The sequence below is a fragment of the Taudactylus pleione genome, unplaced genomic scaffold, assembly GCF_031769625.1.
Source record: "Taudactylus pleione unplaced genomic scaffold, aTauple2 ptg000608l, whole genome shotgun sequence".
Lineage (NCBI taxonomy): Eukaryota > Metazoa > Chordata > Amphibia > Anura > Myobatrachidae > Taudactylus > Taudactylus pleione.
The window spans coordinates 3,630,189-3,654,684 of NW_028285010.1; the positions used below are offsets into that span (position 1 = coordinate 3,630,189).

The following is a 24,496-nucleotide window of genomic DNA, read 5'->3' on the forward strand; positions in this document are numbered from 1 at the left end:
TAACACAAATATAAATTGGAAAAGAATAAACGACGTGTTTGGTGGGAACGGGGCAGGAAGACTTTATACTACATTGTCCAAGAGCATATAACATTAAATATTCACTATTACTGACATTATATTTGTGGGTACTATTTAGGTTATATCGCCCTGGTAACTATTTAGGTTATATCGCCCTGGTAACTATTTAGGTTATATCGCCCTGGTAACTATTTAGGTTATATAGCCCTGGTAACTATTTAGGTTATATCGCCCTGGTAACTATTTAGGTTATATCGCCCTGGTAACTATTTAGGTTATATCGCCCTGGTAACTATTTAGGTTATATCGCCCTGGTAACTATTTAGGTTATATCCCCCTGGTAACTATTTAGGTTATATCGCCCTGGTAACTATTTAGGTTATATCCCCCTGGTAACTATTTAGGTTATATCGCCCTGGTAACTATTTAGGTTATATCGCCCTGGTAACTATTTAGGTTATATCGCCCTGGTAACTATTTAGGTTATATCGCCCTGGTAACTATTTAGGTTATATCCCCCTGGTAACTATTTAGGTTATATCGCCCTGGTAACTATTTAGGTTATATCCCCCTGGTAACTATTTAGGTTATATCCCCCTGGTAACTATTTAGGTTATATCGCCCTGGTAACTATTTAGGTTATGTCGCCCTGGTAACTATTTAGATTATATCGCCCTGGTAACTATTTAGGTTATATCGCCCTGGTAACTATTTAGGTTATATCCCCCTGGTAACTATTTAGGTTATATCGCCCTGGTAACTATTTAGGTTATATCCCCCTGGTAACTATTTAGGTTATATCGCCCTGGTAACTATTTAGGTTATATCCCCCTGGTAACTATTTAGGTTATATCCCCCTGGTAACTATTTAGGTTATATCGCCCTGGTAACTATTTAGGTTATGTCGCCCTGGTAACTATTTAGGTTATATCGCCCTGGTAACTATTTAGGTTATATCGCCCTGGTAACTATTTAGGTTATATCCCCCTGGTAACTATTTAGGTTATATCGCCCTGGTAACTATTTAGGTTATATCCCCCTGGTAACTATTTAGGTTATATCGCCCTGGTAACTATTTAGGTTATATCCCCCTGGTAACTATTTAGGTTATATCGCCCTGGTAACTATTTAGGTTATATCCCCCTGGTAACTATTTAGGTTATATCGCCCTGGTAACTATTTAGGTTATATCCCCCTGGTAACTATTTAGGTTATATCCCCCTGGTAACTATTTAGGTTATATCCCCCTGGTAACTATTTAGGTTATATCGCCCTGGTAACTATTTAGGTTATATCCCCCTGGTAACTATTTAGGTTATATCGCCCTGGTAACTATTTAGGTTATATCCCCCTGGTAACTATTTAGGTTATATCCCCCTGGTAACTATTTAGGTTATATCGCCCTGGTAACTATTTAGGTTATATCCCCCTGGTAACTATTTAGGTTATATCGCCCTGGTAACTATTTAGGTTATATCCCCCTGGTAACTATTTAGGTTATATCGCCCTGGTAACTATTTAGGTTATATCGCCCTGGTAACTATTTAGGTTATATCGCCCTGGTAACTATTTAGGTTATATCGCCCTGGTAACTATTTAGGTTATATCGCCCTGGTAACTATTTAGGTTATATCCCCCTGGTAACTATTTAGGTTATATCGCCCTGGTAACTATTTAGGTTATATCCCCCTGGTAACTATTTAGGTTATATCGCCCTGGTAACTATTTAGGTTATATCGCCCTGGTAACTATTTAGGTTATATCCCCCTGGTAACTATTTAGGTTATATCGCCCTGGTAACTATTTAGGTTATATCCCCCTGGTAACTATTTAGGTTATATCGCCCTGGTAACTATTTAGGTTATATCGCCCTGGTAACTATTTAGGTTATATCGCCCTGGTAACTATTTAGGTTATATCGCCCTGGTAACTATTTAGGTTATATCGCCCTGGTAACTATTTAGGTTATATCCCCCTGGTAACTATTTAGGTTATATCCCCCTGGTAACTATTTAGGTTATGTCCCCCTGGTAACTATTTAGGTTATATCGCCCTGGTAACTATTTAGGTTATGTCGCCCTGGTAACTATTTAGGTTATATCGCCCTGGTAACTATTTAGGTTATATCGCCCTGGTATCTATTTAGGTTATATCCCCCTGGTAACTATTTAGGTTATATCGCCCTGGTAACTATTTAGGTTATATCCCCCTGGTAACTATTTAGGTTATATCGCCCTGGTAACTATTTAGGTTATATCGCCCTGGTAACTATTTAGGTTATATCGCCCTGGTAACTATTTAGGTTATATCGCCCTGGTAACTATTTAGGTTATATCGCCCTTGTAACTATTTAGGTTATATCGCCCTGGTAACTATTTAGGTTATATCGCCCTGGTAACTATTTAGGTTATATCGCCCTGGTAACTATTTAGGTTATATCGCCCTGGTAACTATTTAGGTTATATCGCCCTTCCTCAATTCTTTTTTTCATTTTTGATAATCTGGTTGTCAGGCACCCAATAAGCCAATTATTCGCTTTTACTGGGAAAAAGCTTCCGCACATCATTACGTTTATTAAGCCTTTTCCCATCCCGTTTAGACAGAAAGGAACGGGCGCCTTGGTTGCCGTGCAGCTATTTATGCACAGCAGGAATCGCTCCACAAACCAACAAGCTGAACAAATAACACTGTAGTAATTCCAGAACGAGTACAGCCCAGTGATCAGACAGCTCGGACGAGATGCTCCCCTCAGATGGCGCCTTTACTGCACAGGAAGAATACTATAGTGTAGTGTTTATTCTGCGTTACAGAGCACCGGCCACGTGCGTACAGCCTGGCGTCACTAAGGACACGGTGTCTTTGTGCCTCAGTGATGTCACCTGTTCCTATAGTGATTCCGCCTCCTCTGTGGGAGGAAATGGGGCTTCTCTATCTTCCATCACCTGGAAAGGGGAGTAAGAGAGACGTGTTACACTGTGTGGGATTAGTATAGTTACACTGTGTGGGATTAGTATAGTTACACTGTATGGGATTAGTGTAATTACACTGTATGGGATTAGTATAGTTACACTGTATGGGATTAGTATAGTTACAGTGTATGGGATTAGTATAGTTACACTGTATGGGATTAGTATGGTTACACTGTATGGGATTAGTAGAGTTATACTGTATGGGATTAGTATAGTTACACTGTATGCGATTAGTATAGTAGGGTTACACTGTATGGGATTAGTAATGTTACACTGTATGGGATTAGTATAGTTACACTGTATGGGATTAGTATAGTAGGGTTACACTGTATGGTATTAGTAATGTTACACTGTATGGGATTAGTATAGTTACACTGTATGGGATTAGTATAGTTACACTGTATAGGATTAGTATAGTTACACTGTATGGGATTAGTATGGTTACACTGTATGGGATTAGTAGGGTTACACTGTATGGGATTAGTAGGGTTACACTGTATGGGATTAGTAGGGTTACACTGTATGGGATTAGTAGGGTTACACTGTATGGGATTAGTAGGGTTACACTGTATGGGATTAGTATGGTTACACTGTATGGGATTAGTATGGTTACACTGTATGGGATTAGTATGGTTACACTGTATGGGATTAGTATGGTTACACTGTATAGGATTAGTATGGTTACACTGTATGGGATTAGTAATGTTACACTGTATGGGATTAGTAATGTTACACTGTATGGGATTAGTATAGTTACACTGTATGGGATTAGTATGGTTACACTGTATGGGATTAGTATGGTTACACTGTATGGGATTAGTAGGGTTACACTGTATGGGATTAGTAGGGTTACACTGTATGGGATTAGTAATGTTACACTGTATGGGATTAGTATAGTTACACTGTATGGGATTAGTATGGTTACACTGTATGGGATTAGTAGGGTTACACTGTATGGGATTAGTAGGGTTACACTGTATGGGATTAGTAGGGTTACACTGTATGGGATTAGTAGGGTTACACTGTATGGGATTAGTATGGTTACACTGTATGGGATTAGTATGGTTACACTGTATGGGATTAGTATGGGTACACTGTATGGGATTAGTATGGGTACACTGTATGGGATTAGTATGGTTACACTGTATGGGATTAGTATGGTTACACTGTATGGGATTAGTAGAGTTATACTGTATGGGATTAGTATAGTTACACTGTATGCGATTAGTATAGTAGGGTTACACTGTATGGGATTAGTAATGTTACACTGTATGGGATTTTAGTATAGTTACACTGTATGGGATTAGTATAGTAGGGTTACACTGTATGGTATTAGTAATGTTACACTGTATGGGATTAGTATAGTTACACTGTATGGGATTAGTATAGTTACACTGTATGGTATTAGTAATGTTACACTGTATGGGATTAGTAGGGTTACACTGTATGGGATTAGTATAGTTACACTGTATGGGATTAGTAGGGTTACACTGTATGGGATTAGTATGGTTACACTGTATGGGATTAGTATGGTTACACTGTATGGGATTAGTATGGTTACACTGTATAGGATTAGTATGGTTACACTGTATGGGATTAGTATAGTTACACTGTATGGGATTAGTATAGTTACACTGTATGGGATTAGTATAGTTACACTGTATGGGATTAGTATGGTTACACTGTATGGGATTAGTAGGGTTACACTGTATGGGATTAGTAGGGTTACACTGTATGGGATTAGTAGGGTTACACTGTATGGGATTAGTAGGGTTACACTGTATAGGATTAGTAGGGTTACACTGTATGGGATTAGTATAGTTACACTGTATAGGATTAGTATGGTTACACTGTATGGGATTAGTAGGGTTACACTGTATGGGATTAGTAGGGTTACACTGTATGGGATTAGTAGGGTTACACTGTATGGGATTAGTATGGTTACACTGTATGGGATTAGTATGGTTACACTGTATGGGATTAGTAGGGTTACACTGTATGGGATTAGTAGGGTTACACTGTATGGGATTAGTAGGGTTACACTGTATGGGATTAGTAGGGTTACACTGTATGGGATTAGTATGGTTACACTGTATGGGATTAGTATGGGTACACTGTATGGGATTAGTATGGTTACACTGTATGGGATTAGTATGGTTACACTGTATGGGATTAGTATACTCTAACGGCTAAATATGTAGAATCAGAGCGACTGCTGTTTTTTTAGTTTTGTTTTTTAAATCTTATTTATTATGTATAAGAGGGTGATCTGAGCACTTGAAGCTCTTCTTGGCGAAAGATATAGAAAAAAATCTGTTGAAATAGCGAATACAGAGCTTCCACTTTATAATGATGACGTGACACACATGCAAATACTGGCGTTATAGCGCGGGTGACCTATAATGGGTTGTGGTGTTTATAAGTCGGTCGCTGTACTGATCGCTGTGTTTTTCTCTACAGATGAGCAGCCCCGGAGCGAGCGGTAACGACAGGCTTGGTCATTTCTCGCAGGATCCTCATCATCATGAGTAAGTTCTGGATTTATTATACGTTTCCCTTTTGTACCTCAGAAACATGTTGGCACTTTGGTATTACTATAGGTGTGCAATGCACAATGTTCTTTACCATGACCTAGTTAGATGGTGGTACATCTTTGTTAAGCCATTGCAAGTTAGAAATGCTCCCCCACCTAATTGCCCCCTGACCCCCTTCCTGGGCTCTGACCCCCAGGTGAGGGGAGAGTTGTCAGCCCGGCTAGACCCAACCTATATCAGCTCTGCACGGAAGTTGTGTACAGACCTCAGCTGACCCCATCAGCAACTTCCTTCCCTGATTACAGAAGTGTGAAAACCCTTCCAGGTAATTAAGCCAACGCCCCGAGCTAGGGGCTGTAATCTGGTAACAGTTGTCGTTCCTGAGGGGTGAAGCCCCCTGTAAGGGATACAGGACAATGAGCATTGGCTGTACGAAGGCGCAAGGCGTATTCCATCCTCTGTGTCCTGCTGGCCTCCATCACCGTGTCCTATACCCAGCACCAGCAGGTTTGGACTTATTGGCTCCAGTTATTTTTTGCACTGGTGAAGTCAAAGCTGATGACATCGGACATATGGTGTAGGCAGAAGACCGCTGAACAAAAGCCCACCCTCCTGAGTAGCGCCAGTCAGCGATAAGTCAGATGCGCTCTTATGTGTCTAATGATCAGTGATAGGATGTGTAATGTCTGCGCATTTTAGCAAAATAAAAATCTTATTTAATATGTACGCTTACCTTCTCCTTGTCTGCAAGAGAGTAGAAAATACGAGTGTTACGCTCTCTCATATGTATGTGTGTGTGTATATGTATATATATATATATTTTATATTAAACGGAGTAAAATTATCTTATATTCAGAAGTGGTTAATGCAGCTTATTGATGCTGTCTGCGATCCCCCCCCCCCCTATGTACATTATGAGCCAGTGTTGTCTGTACTTTATAATGCACACTGCAAATCATCGCTCTAACCCATCAACGCTTTCCATATTCCGTAAGCAAATATTGTGTCAAGCTCACAATCATATAAGAGGTATCGATTGGCAAAAGTGGGTCAGTCATGATTAATAAATCTGTTTTGATTTTTTATTTTTTTTTGTTTTATTGCCATATTGTTATCTGTCCTTTGGGACTGTGAATTTTATGCAAAAGGTCAGAGCACTTTCCATCCCCTACAAATATAGCCAGTTCAGTGGTTAAATGCAGGAGCAATTAATTATGCTGTGCGTTGGAATAAGATACGGTTGACTGGGGGAATAATGTGGATGTCAAACTTGGACTTTCACAAAGCATTTGACTAGGGTTCTGCATCTGAGATTAATGACTAGCATCAATTCTCATGAACTTACAGCTATAACAAAGAGCCTTCTTGGTAACTAGCTTCTACAGAGCAATTGGTAGCAGCAAAATGGCCTTTTCCTACAGCTGGAAGGCAGCGCCAGAGGGGTTCTATGCAGCTATTTTACTCGCACACAAAATACATTTAAAGAAATTAACCCATTCAGCTGTGTAAGTACCAACACAGGTCACAAGTCTCGTGATAGATGTTTCTTATTGCAGCGAGCAGATAGATCAAAGCTAATAGCGCTAAACAGGCCACCATCCAAAGTGACTTAGTAATAGCCCCTTTCCTTTATCTGGCTAATATTATATATACTCTGCCCGTCATCCTCACATGTATGTATACAGAATGGGCATAGATTTACCTGCCTTAGGTAGCGTTGGCCAAATCTCAGCCAGTATCCAACTTGCTGGCATCTAGCACCCGCATCTTCCCTGGCTTCCTAATAGTTCCCCCCGGCTACTGCAGTCTACTGCTTGGCACTTCAGGTCATTTTGTCTATCTCGGGTGTTACGGATGTTTTATCTGTGTGCGGGACCTTTAAGGTTATCTCAGTACTGCAGCGTCCTGTTCTTACTGCTGTGCAATGCCTATAAATCAGGTAGAAGTGCCAGCTGGCTCCTGACTGTACAGCCGTGGCATGAGCATGCCAGCTGTCATTGTAGTCCCTGCACCACACCACTCCTATGGCTATCACTTTATCAGAAGAGTAGTACAATCAGGGTCTCAAATAATGGAAACTACTGGAAGTTTGCCTATTAATGTGCATTTGGTCCTTTTCTGCAATACTGACCACTGTCCTACATGGGATCTATCACACATTGCTACTGTACATTTGTCTACGACATAAATGGTGCCCATTCGTTTCACATGTCTGAAGCCACGGCCTGTCCGTGGTTTCATATTCGCCATACGCCTCTATACACCAGCGTGGCCAAGGTGCCCATTTTCTCCATACGCCTCTATACATTAGCGTGGCCAAGGTACCCATATTCTCCATACGCCTCCATACACCAGCATGGCCAAGGTGCCCATATTCTCCATACGCCTCTATACACTAGCGTGGCCAAGGTACCCATATTCTCCATACGCCTCCATACACCAGCATGGCCAAGGTGCCCATATTCTCCATACGCCTCTATACACCAGCCTGGCCAAGGTGCCCATAGTCTCCATATGCCTTTATACACCAGTCTGGCCAAGGTGCCCATATTCTCCATACGCCTTTATACACCAACATGGCCAAGGTGCCCATATTCTCCATACGCCTCTATACACCAGCGTGGCCAAGGTGCCCATATTCTCCATACGCCTTTATACACCAGTGTGGCCAAGGTGCCCATATTCTCCATACGCCTTTATACACCAGTCTGGCCAAGGTGCCCATATTCTCCATACGCCTTCATACACCAACATGGCCAAGGTGCCCATATTCTCCATACGCCTTTATGCACCAGTCTGGCCAAGATGCCCATATTCTCCATACGCCTTTATGCACCAGTCTGGCCAAGGTGCCCATATTCTCCATACGCCTTTATACACCAGTCTGGCCAAGGTGCCCATATTCTCCATACGCCTTTATACACCAGTCTGGCCAAGGTGCCCATATTCTCCATATGCCTTTATACACCAGCGTGGCCAAGGTGCCCATATTCTCCATACGCCTTTATGCACCAGTCTGGCCAAGGTGCCCATATTCTCCATATGCCTTTATGCACCAGTCTGGCCAAGGTGCCCATATTCTCCATACGCCTTTGTACACCAGCGTGGCCAAGGTGCCCATATTCTCCATATGCCTTTATACACCAGCGTGGTCAAGCTGCCCATATACTCCATATGCCTTTATACACCAGCGTGGCCAAGGTGCCCATATTCTCTATACGCCTTTATGCACCAGTCTGGCCAAGGTGCCCATATTCTCCATACGCCTTTATAGACCAGCGTGGCCAAGGTTCCCATATTCTCCATATGCCTTTATACACCAGCGTGGCCAAGGTGCCCATATTCTCCATATGCCTTTATACACCAGCGTGGTCAAGGTGCCCATATTCTCCATACGCCTTTATGCATGAGTCTGGCCAAGGTGCCCATATTCTCTATACGCCTTTATGCACCAATCTGGCCAAGGTGCCCATATTCTCCATATGCCTTTATGCACCAGTCTGGCCAAGGTGCCCATATTATCCATACGCCTTTGTACACCAGCGTGGCCAAGGTGCCCATATTCTCCATATGCCTTTATACACCAGCGTGGTCAAGCTGCCCATATACTCCATATGCCTTTATACACCAGCGTGGCCAAGGTGCCCATATTCTCTATACGCCTTTATGCACCAGTCTGGCCAAGGTGCCCATATTCTCCATACGCCTTTATAGACCAGCGTGGCCAAGGTTCCCATATTCTCCATATGCCTTTATACACCAGCGTGGCCAAGGTGCCCATATTCTCCATATGCCTTTATACACCAGCGTGGTCAAGGTGCCCATATTCTCTATACGCCTTTATGCATGAGTCTGGCCAAGATGCCAATATTCCCAATACACCTTTAGGTACCAACGTGGCCAAGGTGCCCATATTCTTCATACGCCTTTAGGCACAAGTTTGGCCAAGATGCCCTTACTCTCCATATGCCTTTATACATCAGCGTGGCCAAGGTGCCCATATTCTCCATATGCCTTTATACATCAGCGTGGCCAAGGTGCCCATATTCTCCATACGCCTCTATACACCAGCGTGGCCAAGGTGCCCATATTCTCCATACGCCTCTATACACCAGCGTGGCCAAGGTGCCCATATTCTCCATACGCCTTTATACACCAGCGTGGCCAAGGTGCCCATATTCTCCATACGAATTGAGCCACCAGCCTGGACAAGCTGCCCATATTCTCTATACACCTTTAGGCACAAGTCTGGCCAAGGTGCCCATATTCTCTATATGCCTTTAGGCACCAGCCTGGCCAAGGTGCCCGTATTTTCCATACACCTTTAGGCACCAACGTGCCCTTATTCTCCATACGCTTTTAGGCACCAGCTTGGCAATGTGCCCATATTCTCTATACGCAGTGGTGTAACTAGGGGGGGGGGGGACAGGGGGAGGATTTTTTGAGCGGGGCTCAAGCCCTAGGCGCAAGCGGACCAGGGGTGTTGGTGTGTGTGTGTGTGGGGGGTGGAGGCAGCGGCATCGCAGTCCGCATTACACAGTAACAAGCACACAGCCGCCAGCTAGTACTACCCAGGGGCAGTGTGTTTGTTTTGGCAAATAGCCAATGAGAGTCAACTCTCATTGGCTGCTGCGCCTACTGCCGGAGCTGGGCTGGAGCTCACTCATGAGCTCCATCTTTCGGTTCCCGCAGTGGGTGATGGGAGAGACGTCATGACACCATTACATTCAGTTAAGTTAGTTTTTTTTGTTTCGTTTTTTATGTGTTTGTCTGGCACTGCTTGGGGGGCACTATATAAGGGGACTACTACTGGGTGCACTATATAAGGGGACTACTACTGGGTGCACTATATAAGGGGCACCTCATATGGGGGACCACTACTGGGGGGACTAGTGCTGGGGGCACTATATAAGGGACACTACTGGGGGTGCTGCATAGTGGGGACCACTACTGGGGGCACTGCATAGGGGGGGACCACTACTGGGGGCACTGCATAGAGGGGACCACTACTGGGGACACTGCATAGGGGGGACCACTACTGGGGGCACTGTATAAGGGGTACTGCTTTGGGGGACCACTACTGGGGGCGCTGCATAGAGGTGACCACTACTGGGGGCGCTGCATAGTGGGGACCGCTACGGGGGGCAATGCATAGGGGGGACCACTACTGGGGGCACTGTATAAGGGGCACTACTGGGAGCACTGTATAAGGGCGACCACTACTGGGAGCACTGCATAGGGGGGACCACTACTGGGGGCACTGTATAAGGACCACTACTGGGGGCACTGTATAAGGGGCACTACTGGGAGCACTGTATAAGGGCGACCACTACTGGGGGCACTGCATAGGGGGGACCACTACTGGGGGCACTGTATAAGGGCGACCACTACTGGGAGCACTGTATAAGGACCACTACTGGGGGCACTGTATAAGGGTCATTACTGGAAACACTGCATAAAGGGCACTATTAGAGTGGTCATTGTGAGAGAGGCACTACTACTTGGGGGCATTAAGGTGCATATGGAAATGAATGTTCCCAGAGTACCAAGAAACAGTGGTGTCATGTTACCACGCCCCCATTTCCCAGTGGCCACGCCCCCAATTCAGCTTGTGGGGGGGTGGGGGGGGGCGGCTCCATTTTTTTACTTGCCCTGGGCTCCAAATACCCTAGTTACGCCACTGTCCATACGCCTTTAGGCACCAGCCTGGGACGCTGGCCACGTCTTTGAGTCTACTTTCTGCAATATTCTTGATGCTTTCCCCTTACAGCACAGATAAAGCAGACCACAGTATTCTGCTTTTCATACAATAAAGCCTGTCTTAAATGTGTCTTTAAGTATTAAAGAGCCATAATCTGTTCTGTTCTGAGGCAAATGTTTTTACTTTATTACAAATTCAATATGTTACTGATCGAGACTGTGCTTTTACATGACTGCAAATCCAATATATACTGCTAACAGGGGACAGGTGCTTCAATCTTCGCTTGTACCAAGCTCTTTTTTTAAAATGTGAATTTTTGTTAATCTTGAATAAAAGGAATAAATGTAACTTAAAGGACAAATGTATCCTAATTATAGGTTGTGTATTTGTACATGATTTAATACAAGTATAACCTATCCTTAAGAGATCCTTTTTTTAAAAATATTGTTATTACGATATATAGATGCATTTATTAAAATTAGTAGTAGCTGCCAGCTTGCTTCTTCGTTGGAGGCCTAGCTGACAGGTTAGGCAGAAGTTACGCCACACGTCATGCTCTGTGACACAGGTCATTAGGCTGAGTGTGGATATGAGCTATCCCTCTAAGAATGGCAGCATATTAGATTATTACAAATGTAAAATTACATATACTGTGAGCCCACCCTCTACTTTATTTCAACTAATAGATATTTGTCCCTTTGCTACGTTTCACATTTTTAAGGCATACTTTATAACTATAATTTTAAGGATTCACACTTCTTATCAAACTTAATTCAGACAACAAAATGGCTGCCTGCATTGTGTGATGTCACTTGTTCCTCATACCTCAGTAATATTACTGGGTCCTGATGAATTAGCTGCTCTCTCCTAGATACTAATTGTCACAAAATGGCTGCCTGTATTGTGTGATGTCACTTGTTCCTCATACCTCAGTAATATTACTGGGTCCTGATGAATTAGCTGCTTTCTCCTAGATACTAATTGTCACAAAATGGCTGCCTGTATTGTGTGATGTCACTTATTCCTCATATCTCAGTAATATTACTGGGTCCTGATGAATTAGCTGCTTTCTCCTAGATACTAATTGTCACAAAATGGCTGCCTGCATTGTGTGATGTCACTTGTTCCTCATATCTCAGTAATATTACTGGGTCCTGATGAATTAGCTGCTTTCTCCTAGATACTAATTGTCACAAAATGGCTGCCTGCATTGTGTGATGTCACTTGTTCCTCATACCTCAGTAATATTACTGGGTCCTGATGAATTAGCTGCTTTCTCCTAGATACTAATTGTCACAAAATGGCTGCCTGTTTTGTGTGATGTCACTTGTTCCTCATACCTCAGTAATATTACTGGGTCCTGATGAATTAGCTGCTCTCTCCTAGATACTAATTGTCACAAAATGGCTGCCTGTATTGTGTGATGTCACTTATTCCTCATATCTCAGTAATATTACTGGGTCCTGATGAATTAGCTGCTTTCTCCTAGATATTAATTGTCACAAAATGGCTGCCTGCATTGTGTGATGTCACTTATTCCTCATACCTCAGTATGTAGGAGAGAGCAGCTAAATTCATCAGGACCCAGTAATATTACTGAGGTATGAGGAACAAGTGACATCACACAATGCAGGCAGCCATTTTGTGACAATTAATATCTAGGAGAAAGCAGCTAATTCATCAGGACCCAGTAATATTACTGAGGTATGAGGAACAAGTGACATCACACAATGCAGGCAGCCATTTTGTGATAATTCATAATATTACTGGGTCCTGATGAATTAGCTGCTCTCTCCTAGATATTGTCACAAAATGGCTGCCTCACCAAAGGCGACTGATGTGATCGGTACAATAACGAGAAGTCTCTTTATACTTCTGTTACTCTGTGAGATGATTTGATCTTTGCTGTGTGTTATACCTGTTTTTGTGTTTTATTTTCAGCCATTGGTTTAGTCCGGGGGCCAGAAAAGATCACAGCCAGGTAAGTGGAGAAGAGCAGCACAGAAAATATTTCCCCGTATAGGAGGACCTGGCCCAGTCTGATAGAAGTGCAGTGTATAATATGCATATGTCCTGCAGGGACCAGCGATAAATGTGCAAAGGCCACTAAACAGAAAATACAAGTTCATCCATCATTAGAACCGCAAACCAGCTTCATGCAAAACGTATCTTCTCTCTTAGCTCGGTTATTAGACGTCCTGAGAGTCCATGGAAAGACTTTACGCTGCATGGCGCGGCGCTTTGGCTGCCCAGGGTCATTATTGTGACTATTACACTGTAAGCAGCAGCCAGACTCCCTCGCTCTATAGGCTATCCCTATACATGGCCAAATTCCTCACAAGCTTGCCTATTAGCCATGGGTACAAGTAAGGGCAGCACATGTGTATCCAGCCTGGAATAACCGGCCTCTAAACTAAAATTCTACATATACAATATACCAAAGGCAAAGCATGAAATTACCATAGGGCAGAATGCAAACTGTACTTTCACATATGTGCACTTACCATGGTCATATTACACGCGTAGCGCAGACACGGCGAGCACTCTTCCCTCTGGCTCAATGTACCGATTGCGCTAAACGTAAACACACTGCAAAGAGAACGTGGCTTGCTGTAATTGCCCCGATTACATATAAATAACCGGCTGGTGTTACAGCGTATTACACACAGGAAAAGCCGAGGGACCTCAGGATGCAGCAGGGCTCGGTCACTCTGTGCACAGGAAAGGCAGAGGGACCTCAGGATGCGGCACGGCTCGGTCACTCTGTGCACAGGAACGGCAGAGGGATCTCAGGATGCAGCAGGGCTCGGTCACTCTGTGCACAGGAAAGGCAGAGGGACCTCAGGATGCAGCAGGGCTCGGTCACTCTGTGCACAGGAAAGGCAGAGGGATCTCAGGATGCAGCAGGGCTCGGTCACTCTGTGCACAGGAAAGGCAGAGGGACCTCAGGATGCAGCAGGGCTCGGTCACTCTGTGCACAGGAAAGGCAGAGGGATCTCAGGATGCAGCAGGGCTCGGTCACTCTGTGCACAGGAATGGCAGAGGGATCTCAGGATGTAGCAGGGCTCGGTCACTCTGTGCACAGGAAAGGCAGAGGGATCTCAGGATGCAGCAGGGCTCGATCACTCTGTGCACAGGAAAGGCAGAGGGACCTCAGGATGCAGCAGGGCTCGGTCACTCTGTGCACAGGAAAGGCAGAGGGATCTCAGGATGTAGCAGGGCTCGGTCACTCTGTGCACAGGAATGGCAGAGGGATCTCAGGATGTAGCAGGGCTCGGTCACTCTGTGCACTGGAAAGGCAGAGGGATCTCAGGATGCAGCAGGGCTCGGTCACTCTGTGCACGGGAAAGGCAGAGAGACCTCAGGATGCAGCAGGGCTCGGTCACTCTGTGCACGGGAAAGGCAGAGGGACCTCAGGATGCAGCAGGGCTCGGTCACTCTGTGCACGGAAAGGCAGAGGGACCTCAGGATGCAGCAGGGCTCGGTCACTCTGTGCACGGGAAAGGCAAAGGGACCTCAGAGTGCAGCAGCGCTCGGTCACTCTGTGCACAGGAAAGGCAGAGGGACCTCAGGATGCAGCAGGGCTCGGTCACTCTGTGCACAGGAAAGGCAGAGGGACCTCAGGATGCGGCAGGGCTCGGTCACTCTGTGCACAGGAACGGCAGAGGGACCTCAGGATGCGGCAGGGCTCGGTCACTCTGTGCACAGGAAAGGCAGAGGGATCTCAGGATGCAGCAGGGCTCGGTCACTCTGTGCACAGGAAAGGCAGAGGGACCTCAGGATGCAGCAGGGCTCGGTCACTCTGTGCACAGGAAAGGCAGAGGGATCTCAGGATGCAGCAGGGCTCGGTCACTCTGTGCACAGGAAAGGCAGAGGGACCTCAGGATGCAGCAGGGCTCGGTCACTCTGTGCACAGGAAAAGCAGAGGGATCTCAGGATGCAGCAGGGCTCGGTCACTCTGTGCACAGGAAAGGCAGAGGGATCTCAGGATGTAGCAGGGCTCGGTCACTCTGTGCACAGGAAAGGCAGAGGGACCTCAGGATGCAGCAGGGCTCGGTCACTCTGTGCACGGGAAAGGCAGAGGGACCTCAGGATGCAGCAGGGCTCGGTCACTCTGTGCACGGGAAAGGCAAAGCGACCTCAGAATGCAGCAGCGCTCGGTCACTCTGTGCACGGGAAAGGCAGAGGGACCTCAGGATGCGGCAGGGCTCGGTCACTCTGTGCACGGGAAAGGCAAAGGGACCTCAGAATGCAGCAGCGCTCGGTCACTCTGTGCACGGGAAAGGCAGAGGGACCTCAGGATGCGGCAGGGCTCGGTCACTCTGTGCACAGGAAAGGCAGAGGGATCTCAGGATGCGGCAGGTCTCGGTCACTCTGTGCACAGGAACGGCAGAGGGATCTCAGGATGCGGCAGGTCTCGGTCACTCTGTGCACAGGAACGGCAGAGGGATCTCAGGATGCGGCAGGGCTCGGTCACTCTGTGCACAGGAAAGGCAGAGGGACCTCAGGATGCAGCAGGGCTCGGTCACTCTGTGCACAGGAACGGCAGAGGGACCTCAGGATGCAGCAGGGCTCGGTCACTCTGTGCACAGGAAAGGCAGAGGGACCTCAGGATGCAGCAGGGCTCGGTCACTCTGTGCACAGCAGGATGGAGAGAGCATAGAAATCTCTGTACGTCAGTGGCAGGGCCTCATCACCGCTATCTATGTGATCGCTGTGCAGCGTACGCATTGCGCAGGCGAAGGCAAGGTGTTTGGTCAGAGGGTTAGTGTTCAGCACCCGGCTGGTGAGTTGTACTGAGCTGTGTGTCCTTCATGGTCATGACCAGTGGAGAGCACTATATTCTCATAAATCAATGTATTATTGTTTGGATATTTAAACATGACATTTTGTAGTGTTTTAAATTCTGAGTGTGGAATAGCAATCCTTCATCGCATCCGAGATAAAGGTGTCCAGCGTCATATCTGATGGGTGCGTTGTATAATGTGTGCGGAGCACAGCCTCACAGGGGCAGAGTGAAACGTTTTCCGTCTGTCGCCTATCACCTTCCATCTTAACTCGCCATCTCTTCCAGCCTTAACTGTCTCCTCACCGTGAGCCACAGCGAGTCCACAGATCATTACTAATTATTACTATTATTACGGCCATGTGATATTTATCCCGGCAATTTGCCACTTTGACATTTCTAAAAAGTATCATTAAAAAGTGCTATCGCTGAAGTTACCCATAAACTGTTCGGCTGGCTCAGATAAAGGTACACGGTTCTCACAGTGCGGTAACGGAGCGTTACATGGGTCAGTATAGTGTTATATATTTATACACTGATATTGTATAGCCAGCTCCCCAGTCTATGCATGTACAGTATGTTGTTATTAGCTCTTATCCAACGTTACACAGCTCTAATTCCTACAGACTTGTTACACTGCAGTTATTAGTTTTATCAGCATAATTCCTGTCCTACAGAACCCCCCACTGTGTTTAGGTGATGGGTCTATTATCACCCAGCAGGGCAGTCCGGCGGTCGGACCCCTGTATTCTATTACCGGCAATGGGCTGTGGAATCTCTTGTGTGCATCTATAAGGAAGAATGTCCCACTCGGGGGTCTGCGGCTACAGCAAAGATTATTGGTCTCTACTGCGCTCCTGTAAACTTTAAGCAAAATGAGTGAGTCTAGGAAGGGTTAAATTCTACAAAGCGCTGCGACAAGAGAGGTTTAGCGCAGCAAAAAGGCATTTAGCGTAGCTTAGAGTATAGTGAAAGGAGGACAGGATAAGCTTGTTGCACCTTCAGCAGATGCTCAGCACTGTACTATATACACAGGAGACCTAACTGTCCGACACTGTGCGATACTGTGCGACACTGTGCGATACAGCCGCATGTCCTGGGCGTCAGGATAACCATGTAAGATGTCCGCTCCTGCGCTGAGAAGCTGTTCTCTCCAGCGCGTCAGGGACCTCAGTGTGTATGAAAGGTGACACACGGGTCAGGAGAGGTCATCCGGGGTTATTGTCTGACCGCATTGCTCTGTCTCCGTGTATGTCAGCCACGGGCGTCATACACTTGGCAATGTGGAAGCAGATGTACACTCAGCATCAGATGTCACGTGGTTTATAGCATTCTGTAATATTATAATAAGTAAAGCAAAGGACATTAATACCTGAATATATCTGAACAGTCAACATAATAATTCACATAGAACTCCTATTACATATCTCCAGGTTATATAAAACCTTTATCTACTGTTACACATCCAGCGGGGAACCCCTGACCTAAGCGTTCAGTATAGACACGGTGTATACGCGGTATATACAGCATCTCACCACTTACAGCCAGATACAGCCATGGCTGCCATAGGTACACACGGTACCCTGAGTCTATCCCGAGTCCATCACATCACTTTGCTTTCTTACCTATTGCAATCTATAAAGGAGAGAACGTTTTATTGCTGAAGCTGCCATCTTGCAGAAGACGTGCTACATTCTAAGTTTATAACTTCTTCTCATCCATCACAGAGCAATGAGTAAATGTAATCGCACAGTGCGCACTCAGCCATTCAGCCATTATATTTGTCCTACGGCCACAGCATTATACTTCATATGCTAATGCACAATCGGCCAAACTCAGTTGCAAATCTGTGCATATAAAGTGCTAGCCTTTGAGACCAAGTGTTGTAGCGTCTGCATACGCAGCCATCGTCATTTGTATCGGCCCTGGCACCAGCCCCATGTTTGGTACTAGCGTCACTTTCGCAGATGGGTACATACACACCCGCGGCACTCCCCTCAGAAATAGCCGTTTCGTGCGTCTTGATACTCGTTGTCCAGACACGCCGTCTTCACATTAGTCTCTGTTCGCACATGAGGCGGTGTACATACACCTGTGCTGTGAGGTGAGGCAGAGCCGATCCTGTCATACTTAGGTATACTCCATCTCCTGGGCATCCCGTCTCTGCCAGTGATGGGCGGTCAGGTGAGGCAGAGCCTTTCCTGTCATACTTAGGTATACTCCATCTCCTGGGCGTCCCACCTCTGCCAATGATGTGCGGTGAGGTGAGGCAAGCCTTTCCTCTCATACTTAGGTATACTCCATCTCCTGGGCGTCCCGCCTCTGCCAGTGATGTGCAGTGAGGTGAGGCAGAACCTTTCCTCTCATACTTAAGTATACTCCATCTCCTGGGCGTCCCGCCTCTGCCAGTGATGTGTGGTAAGGTGAGGCAGAGCCTTTCCTGTCATACTTAGGTATACTCCATCTCCTGGGCATCCCGTCTCTGCCAGTGATGTGTGGTCAGGTGAGACAGAGCCTTTCCTCTTATACTTAGGTATACTCCATCTCCTGGGCGTCCCGTCTCTGCCAGTGATGTGCGGTCAGGTGAGGCAGAGCCTTTCCTGTCATACTTAGGTATACTCCATCTCCTGGGCATCCCACCTACGCCAGTGATGTGTGGTGAGGTGAGGCAGAGCCTTTCCTCTTATACTTAGGTATACTGGGCGTCCCGCCTCTGCCAGTGATGTGTGGTCAGGTGAGGCAGAGCCTTTCCTGTCATACTTAGGTATACTCCATCTCCTGGGCATCCCACCTCTGCCAGTGATGTGTGGTGAGGTGAGGCAGAGCCTTTCCTCTCATACTTAGGTATACTCCATCTCCTGGGCATCCCGCCTACGCCAGTGATGTGTGGTGAGGTGAGGCAGAGCCTTTCCTCTTATACTTAGGTATACTGGGCGTCCCGCCTCTGCCAGTGATGTGTGGTCAGGTGAGGCAGAGCCTTTCCTGTCATACTTAGGTATACTCCATCTCCTGGGCATCCCACCTCTGCCAGTGATGTGTGGTGAGGTGAGGCAGAGCCTTTCCTCTCATACTTAGGTATACTCCATCTCCTGGGCATCCCGCCTACGCCAGTGAGGTGAGGCAGAGCCTTTCCTCTTATACTTAGGTATACTGGGCGTCCCGCCTCTGCCAGTGATGTGTGGTCAGGTGAGGCAGAGCCTTTCCTGTCATACTTAGGTATACTCCATCTCCTGGGCATCCCACCTCTGCCAGTGAAGTGTGGTGAGGTGAGGCAGAGCCTTTCCTCTCATACTTAGGTATACTCCATCTCCTGGGCATCCCGCCTACGCCAGTGAAGTGTGGTGAGGTGAGGCAGAGCCTTTCCTCTTATACTTAGGTATACTGGGCGTCCCGCCTCTGCCAGTGATGTGTGGTCAGGTGAGGCAGAGCCTTTCCTGTCATACTTAGGTATACTCCATCTCCTGGGCATCCCACCTCTGCCAGTGATGTGTGGTGAGGTGAGGCAGAGCCTTTCCTGTCATACTTAGGTATACTCCAACTCCTGGGTGTTCCGCCTCTGCCAGTGATGTGCGGTGTGGTGATGCAGAGCCTTTACTGTCATACTTAGGTATACTCCATCTCCTGGGCGTCCCACCTCTTCTAGTGATGTGTGGTGAGGTGAGGCAGAGCCTTTCCTGTCATACTTAGGCATACTACAGTCACTGCCAGTGCCTCCCCAGCCATTTACCTCACCGCACGTCACTGCCAGTGCCTCCCCAGCCATTTACCTCACCGCACGTCATTGACTTGCACCTGCTTGCGACTTTGGACACGCCTGGAGCGACGCCTGATTACACTGTTGCAATTTAGTCGCATGTGCAGTCAGCTGGAAACCGGGAGAAGCGCCCACTTTGTGTAGATGCGTTCTACTCAGAATAAGGCTTATAGTGTCTTGGGGTTTGTAGCCAAAATCTGCTTTCTCCATGTTTTTACCAAACGTTCCCATGCCTGAGAGTGATTGACAGCGTATAACGGCTCCATGATGGCGGCTTCCCTGCTTCTAAGCTAAAAAGGACATTCGGTCACTTTGTGTCCTGTAAATCACTTTTATTTGGATAGCGCTGACCTATAACGGTTCGATCATGTCAGTGTCGACAGTCCTGTGATATTTATTTAAAATAATATTTGATTATCTGTTACCTACCAACATTTAGACGTCCTGTAAAATGAGCCTGAAAACGCAGTCATTTGCGCGGCCATTATCGGGGAACAGACGCCAGTTACTGACACCCTTGGATTTGACGGTCGATGTAACTTTGGGAAGATTGAGTGTGTGACACAGAGTCCTGTCCTCAGGAGATGGACACTTGTACGCGCTGCGTCTCCTGATATCGCAGATTCATAAACAAACAGAACAGCGTCTGTCTACTCCTCTATATTTATGCAATCTACGTATTTATGTGATATTATCTGAGAATACATCAGTCTCGCATAAGATGACTAATGGCGTTTTTTTGGGGGGTTTTTTCGTTTGACCGGGCGCAGAATCAAATGATCCTCTTTATTGTATTAAAGTATTTGTCATGGATCAATGTGGTTCTTTAAGATGGTTATAAGTTATTTTTGTAAACAGAAATATGATTTATATTATCCAGGATTTGGTTAGTTGAAATGAACGTGGATATATACATTGCACCTCTGCAGAATAGCTGGAAAACCACAAATTGTATGAATAGTACATACAGTATCCGTCTGATTTCACCGTGTGCTTTCAGGACAGGTTATTATATTATTGGGCAGAGCTGTTTATATTGTTTCAGACACTGCTGTAGATCTGTGTTTTTCCGCAGGGTGATAAAAGAAACTAGGGAATCTCGGCAGTAACCGCCTTAGTTATGGAGGATATTAGTTTCTGGAGATAATTAGACCGTAATTTGAGGGTGAAAGTTCTGATTAATATGGTGGAACAACCACATTGGGCAATTAAACCTTTCCAATTGAAAACTGGCCGTTAATCTCCTTTACCAAGAAGTTTAGGACGCCACAGCGTACACATTACATGTCCATAGGACCCAAAGAGTAGTATGTCATGTCAAATGCAAGTTGTTTATCAGTTGATCTTGTTACACGTTGTTTAAGATCTTTGAACGGCGTACTCTGGACGGCCTTACGGGTTCCACCACATCGACGTCCTCAAGGCCGGCCTCCAGGCATGTTTGGTGTAATCAATGCGCGGTGAAGTATATACTGAAATAACACAGCAGTCTGTGATTGAAGTTCCCACAAGACTCACTGGAAAGTGTCACAGTTATTTGCAGCCACATATATCAGACTTCCCAGCAGGCACAAGTTCCAGGTCACCCACTAGGTGCACAGGGAGAGTTTAATATCTGACACAATTTCCAGACTTCCCAGCAGGTCACATGTTCCAGGTCACCCAGCAGGTGCACAGGAAGAGTTTAGTATCTGACAGTTTCCAGAGCACAATGGTGATGCATTGTAAATGGCGGGATTACTTTTTGCCACATAACTCCAAAACGAAGCAACCAATTACAAGGCCAATATATCTCTGCAAATCTATGGTAAATAATGTGCCCTGCTCAGACAACGGCATCATAGAAACATGTCGCTCGTAAAACTTGTCCTACTGCTATTAAGATATAGATAATGCTACAAACATAACAGACTCCGGTTCACTTCAAATATATAGCAACTTATTCACTAAACCGGTGCAGGAGGAGAAGATCCAATAAAATGATCACTCACCTGCTTGGTCCAACAATAAATATGGGACAATGTGTATATACAGGTTGGTTGAGTCTCCCATATCCAAATATTCCGAAATGCGGAATATTCCAAAATACGGAATATTTTTAGCATGACTGAGAAAGTGGAGCATTTGCTTCCTGATGGTTCAATGTACACAAACTTTGTTTAAGGCACAAAATATTTAAAAAGTATAAAATGACCTAGAGGCTGTGGGTATAAAGTGTATATGAAACATAAATTAATTTCATGTATGTACACAAACTTTGTTTGAGCCACAAAATTATTCCAAAATACGGAATATTCCGATAACCAAAATACCCCTGTCCCAAGCATTTTGGATATGGGAGACTCAACCTGTACTAACAAATCTAATGTCTTTGTTACAGTCAGATCTTTAAACACTTCAGCTAATTGTATGTTTCTACTGTTTAATTCCTAAATATTGTATTTATTCCTCTCTCCAGCTATTACGGGAGACGCGTTCAGATCGGGGCCACAAGAAAAACTGTTCAGTGAAAACAGCCAGCAGGTGAGATCTGTCCCCCTGCGATTACTGCCACAAGCTCACATAGTGCTACTGTGTATTACACATATTGTGCAGAATGATTGCATACGTTGTGTATATGTATGTGTGTGTGTGTATATATATATATATATATATATATATATATATATTATACACACACACTATGAAGTGCTTGAGTATGGGATGATGGTATTTAGCGCATGTTCCAGGTCACCCAGCAGATGAGCTATATACAAGATATAGGGGTCATAGGAGTAACAGGGGCACTCTTGTGGGTATTTTGCTCCCGTATCCCATGGAAGATAAAGAACGCTGCGCTGACCGACTGGATATGCGCCTGGTACCTCCTGCATTGAATGTGGATGTGATCTGAGCTGGTGTCGCTTGTCTGTTACCACGGACAATTTTTGCCAGACGCCGCTGGTCACAATCATTAAGCTCCCGTGGTCGGCCATTGCGCTGTACACGGTGGGTGGTAAGGCCTTCCATGAGATATTCCCGGTACACCTGACACCATAGATCGAGGGATGTTGAATGTCCGTACAACTTCGGATATGTTGTCCCATCTGTCAGGCACCCGCTATCGTACCCCGTTCCCACTCCGATAATTCACGTCACCGTACCATGAGTAGCCGGTGTTCAATCTGACTCACGAGATGTCAGATCACAAGTGATGCAGGTCTGGGCATTTCACCACCTACCATTACCAATACATACTAATATGGGATGTAGCCAGTATCCCGGTGTGCGGTCTAGATACGGGCGCCGGAATCCCGACCGTCTGCATCCCGAAGGTAAATATTTGGAGTTAGGCACTAGGGAGAGGTTAGGGTAAGGTTTAGTGTTAGGAAGCTTATCTTCTACTGTCGGTATTCTATACCCAACCCTGCACACACACAGGACCTCATCGCTGAGAGTAGGCAATGCTAACCACTGTGCCGAGAAGCCATTGAAGGTAGCAGCGCAGTATATTAGATCATCACAAATGTCTGTCCATATACTGCTCTATCCACTCGTAGTCCAGATGCTTTTGTCCCAAGATAGAGAACCCTCCGGTGACCCTGTAACATAAGTAAGCAGTGCGTCAGGGATTGGGCTATACGGCTTTTATACTGGTTAGTAAACCAGCTGAGCGCCAAGCATCAAAGGTTGGTATCAAACTTACCGAGGGAGTGACCACGTCTGCTAAATTACACTGGAAATAAGCATACTCTGTGTGTTCTATGTACAATGAGCGAAGAGCTGACAATTCTCCTCGCTATGTGGTACGGATGTCTGGCCTGGCATGGATCGATTCCGGCCTTTCATGTCCTGCCTATAATCTGCAAGCGTGCCTATATGCCTGCCTAAGCGCGCAGTTTGCCATTCAATATGGCGTCCTGCGAGGAGTAAGTGTCCGCAGCGGGCGCCGAGGGGCTCCTAGTTTTGTGGAGCAGTGGAAGAAAAATATTTTATTTTACGCAGTTTGATTATTTAATCATGATTTTAATTAAAATATTTATATTAAAATCTGAAACCATTTAGGATGTAATGTAGTATCTGTGTGAGAACAAGAAATGCGCGCAGCGCCCGCACGACACAGATCTCGTTACTTACAAGATGATTTCACTTCTTTTCCTTCTGTCATCTGCTGTTTGGGACGTGTCCTAATTTGCGCTGGATACATAACTATCTGTCACTGCTCTCACTGTGCCAAAAATAAATTAAACCATTAATTACGACATTTTTGAGCAGCTGTTAATATATTGGAATAGGAAAGCTGAACATTAGATTCTTGCTTAAATTGATGCACGATTAGCGATATGGGGAGTTCATCAGCCAATTAAGTGAGTGCGCATCCTGATCCTCTCTCATTTACCAGCGCAGGTTGTTTTCCGATTTTATTATTCCAGTTACTTTTTTTTCTGACATTTTGGTATCTTTAGTATCGGTATTAAAGACACATTTTACTAAAAGTACTTTGTTCATTGTTTAAGTATAATAAGCAGCTGTAGGAACCTCCCAGGGATTGGCTGCATCTGTGCGAACGATGTGTTTATTGTAATCCATCATCTATAGGCAGCGGAGAAGCCATTTTGCCTTAGACCGCTGCCTATCCGGTTACTGCGCATTAATGCCTAGTGAAATCATGAGTTGAATGTTGCTGAAGCCCACAAAATGCCGGTCTCATTGCTGTAGGCGTGAGGGGTGAGGAGCCGCATTTAGGGGGAG

The 24,496-nt window shown here is 45.6% G+C and overlaps 1 protein-coding gene across 1 annotated transcript in view; it reads left to right on the top strand.

The window, feature by feature from the left end:
• GPATCH2 (G-patch domain containing 2) overlaps positions 1–24,496 on the top strand; it is a 228,508-nt gene that overhangs the window by 164,134 nt on the left and 39,878 nt on the right. Inside the window, exons 6-8 of the mRNA XM_088454022.1 lie at positions 5,451–5,518; positions 13,167–13,206; positions 22,224–22,288. Coding sequence (XP_088310148.1) covers positions 5,451–5,518; positions 13,167–13,206; positions 22,224–22,288 — 173 coding nt within the window. The remainder of the gene's footprint in view (positions 1–5,450; positions 5,519–13,166; positions 13,207–22,223; positions 22,289–24,496) is intronic.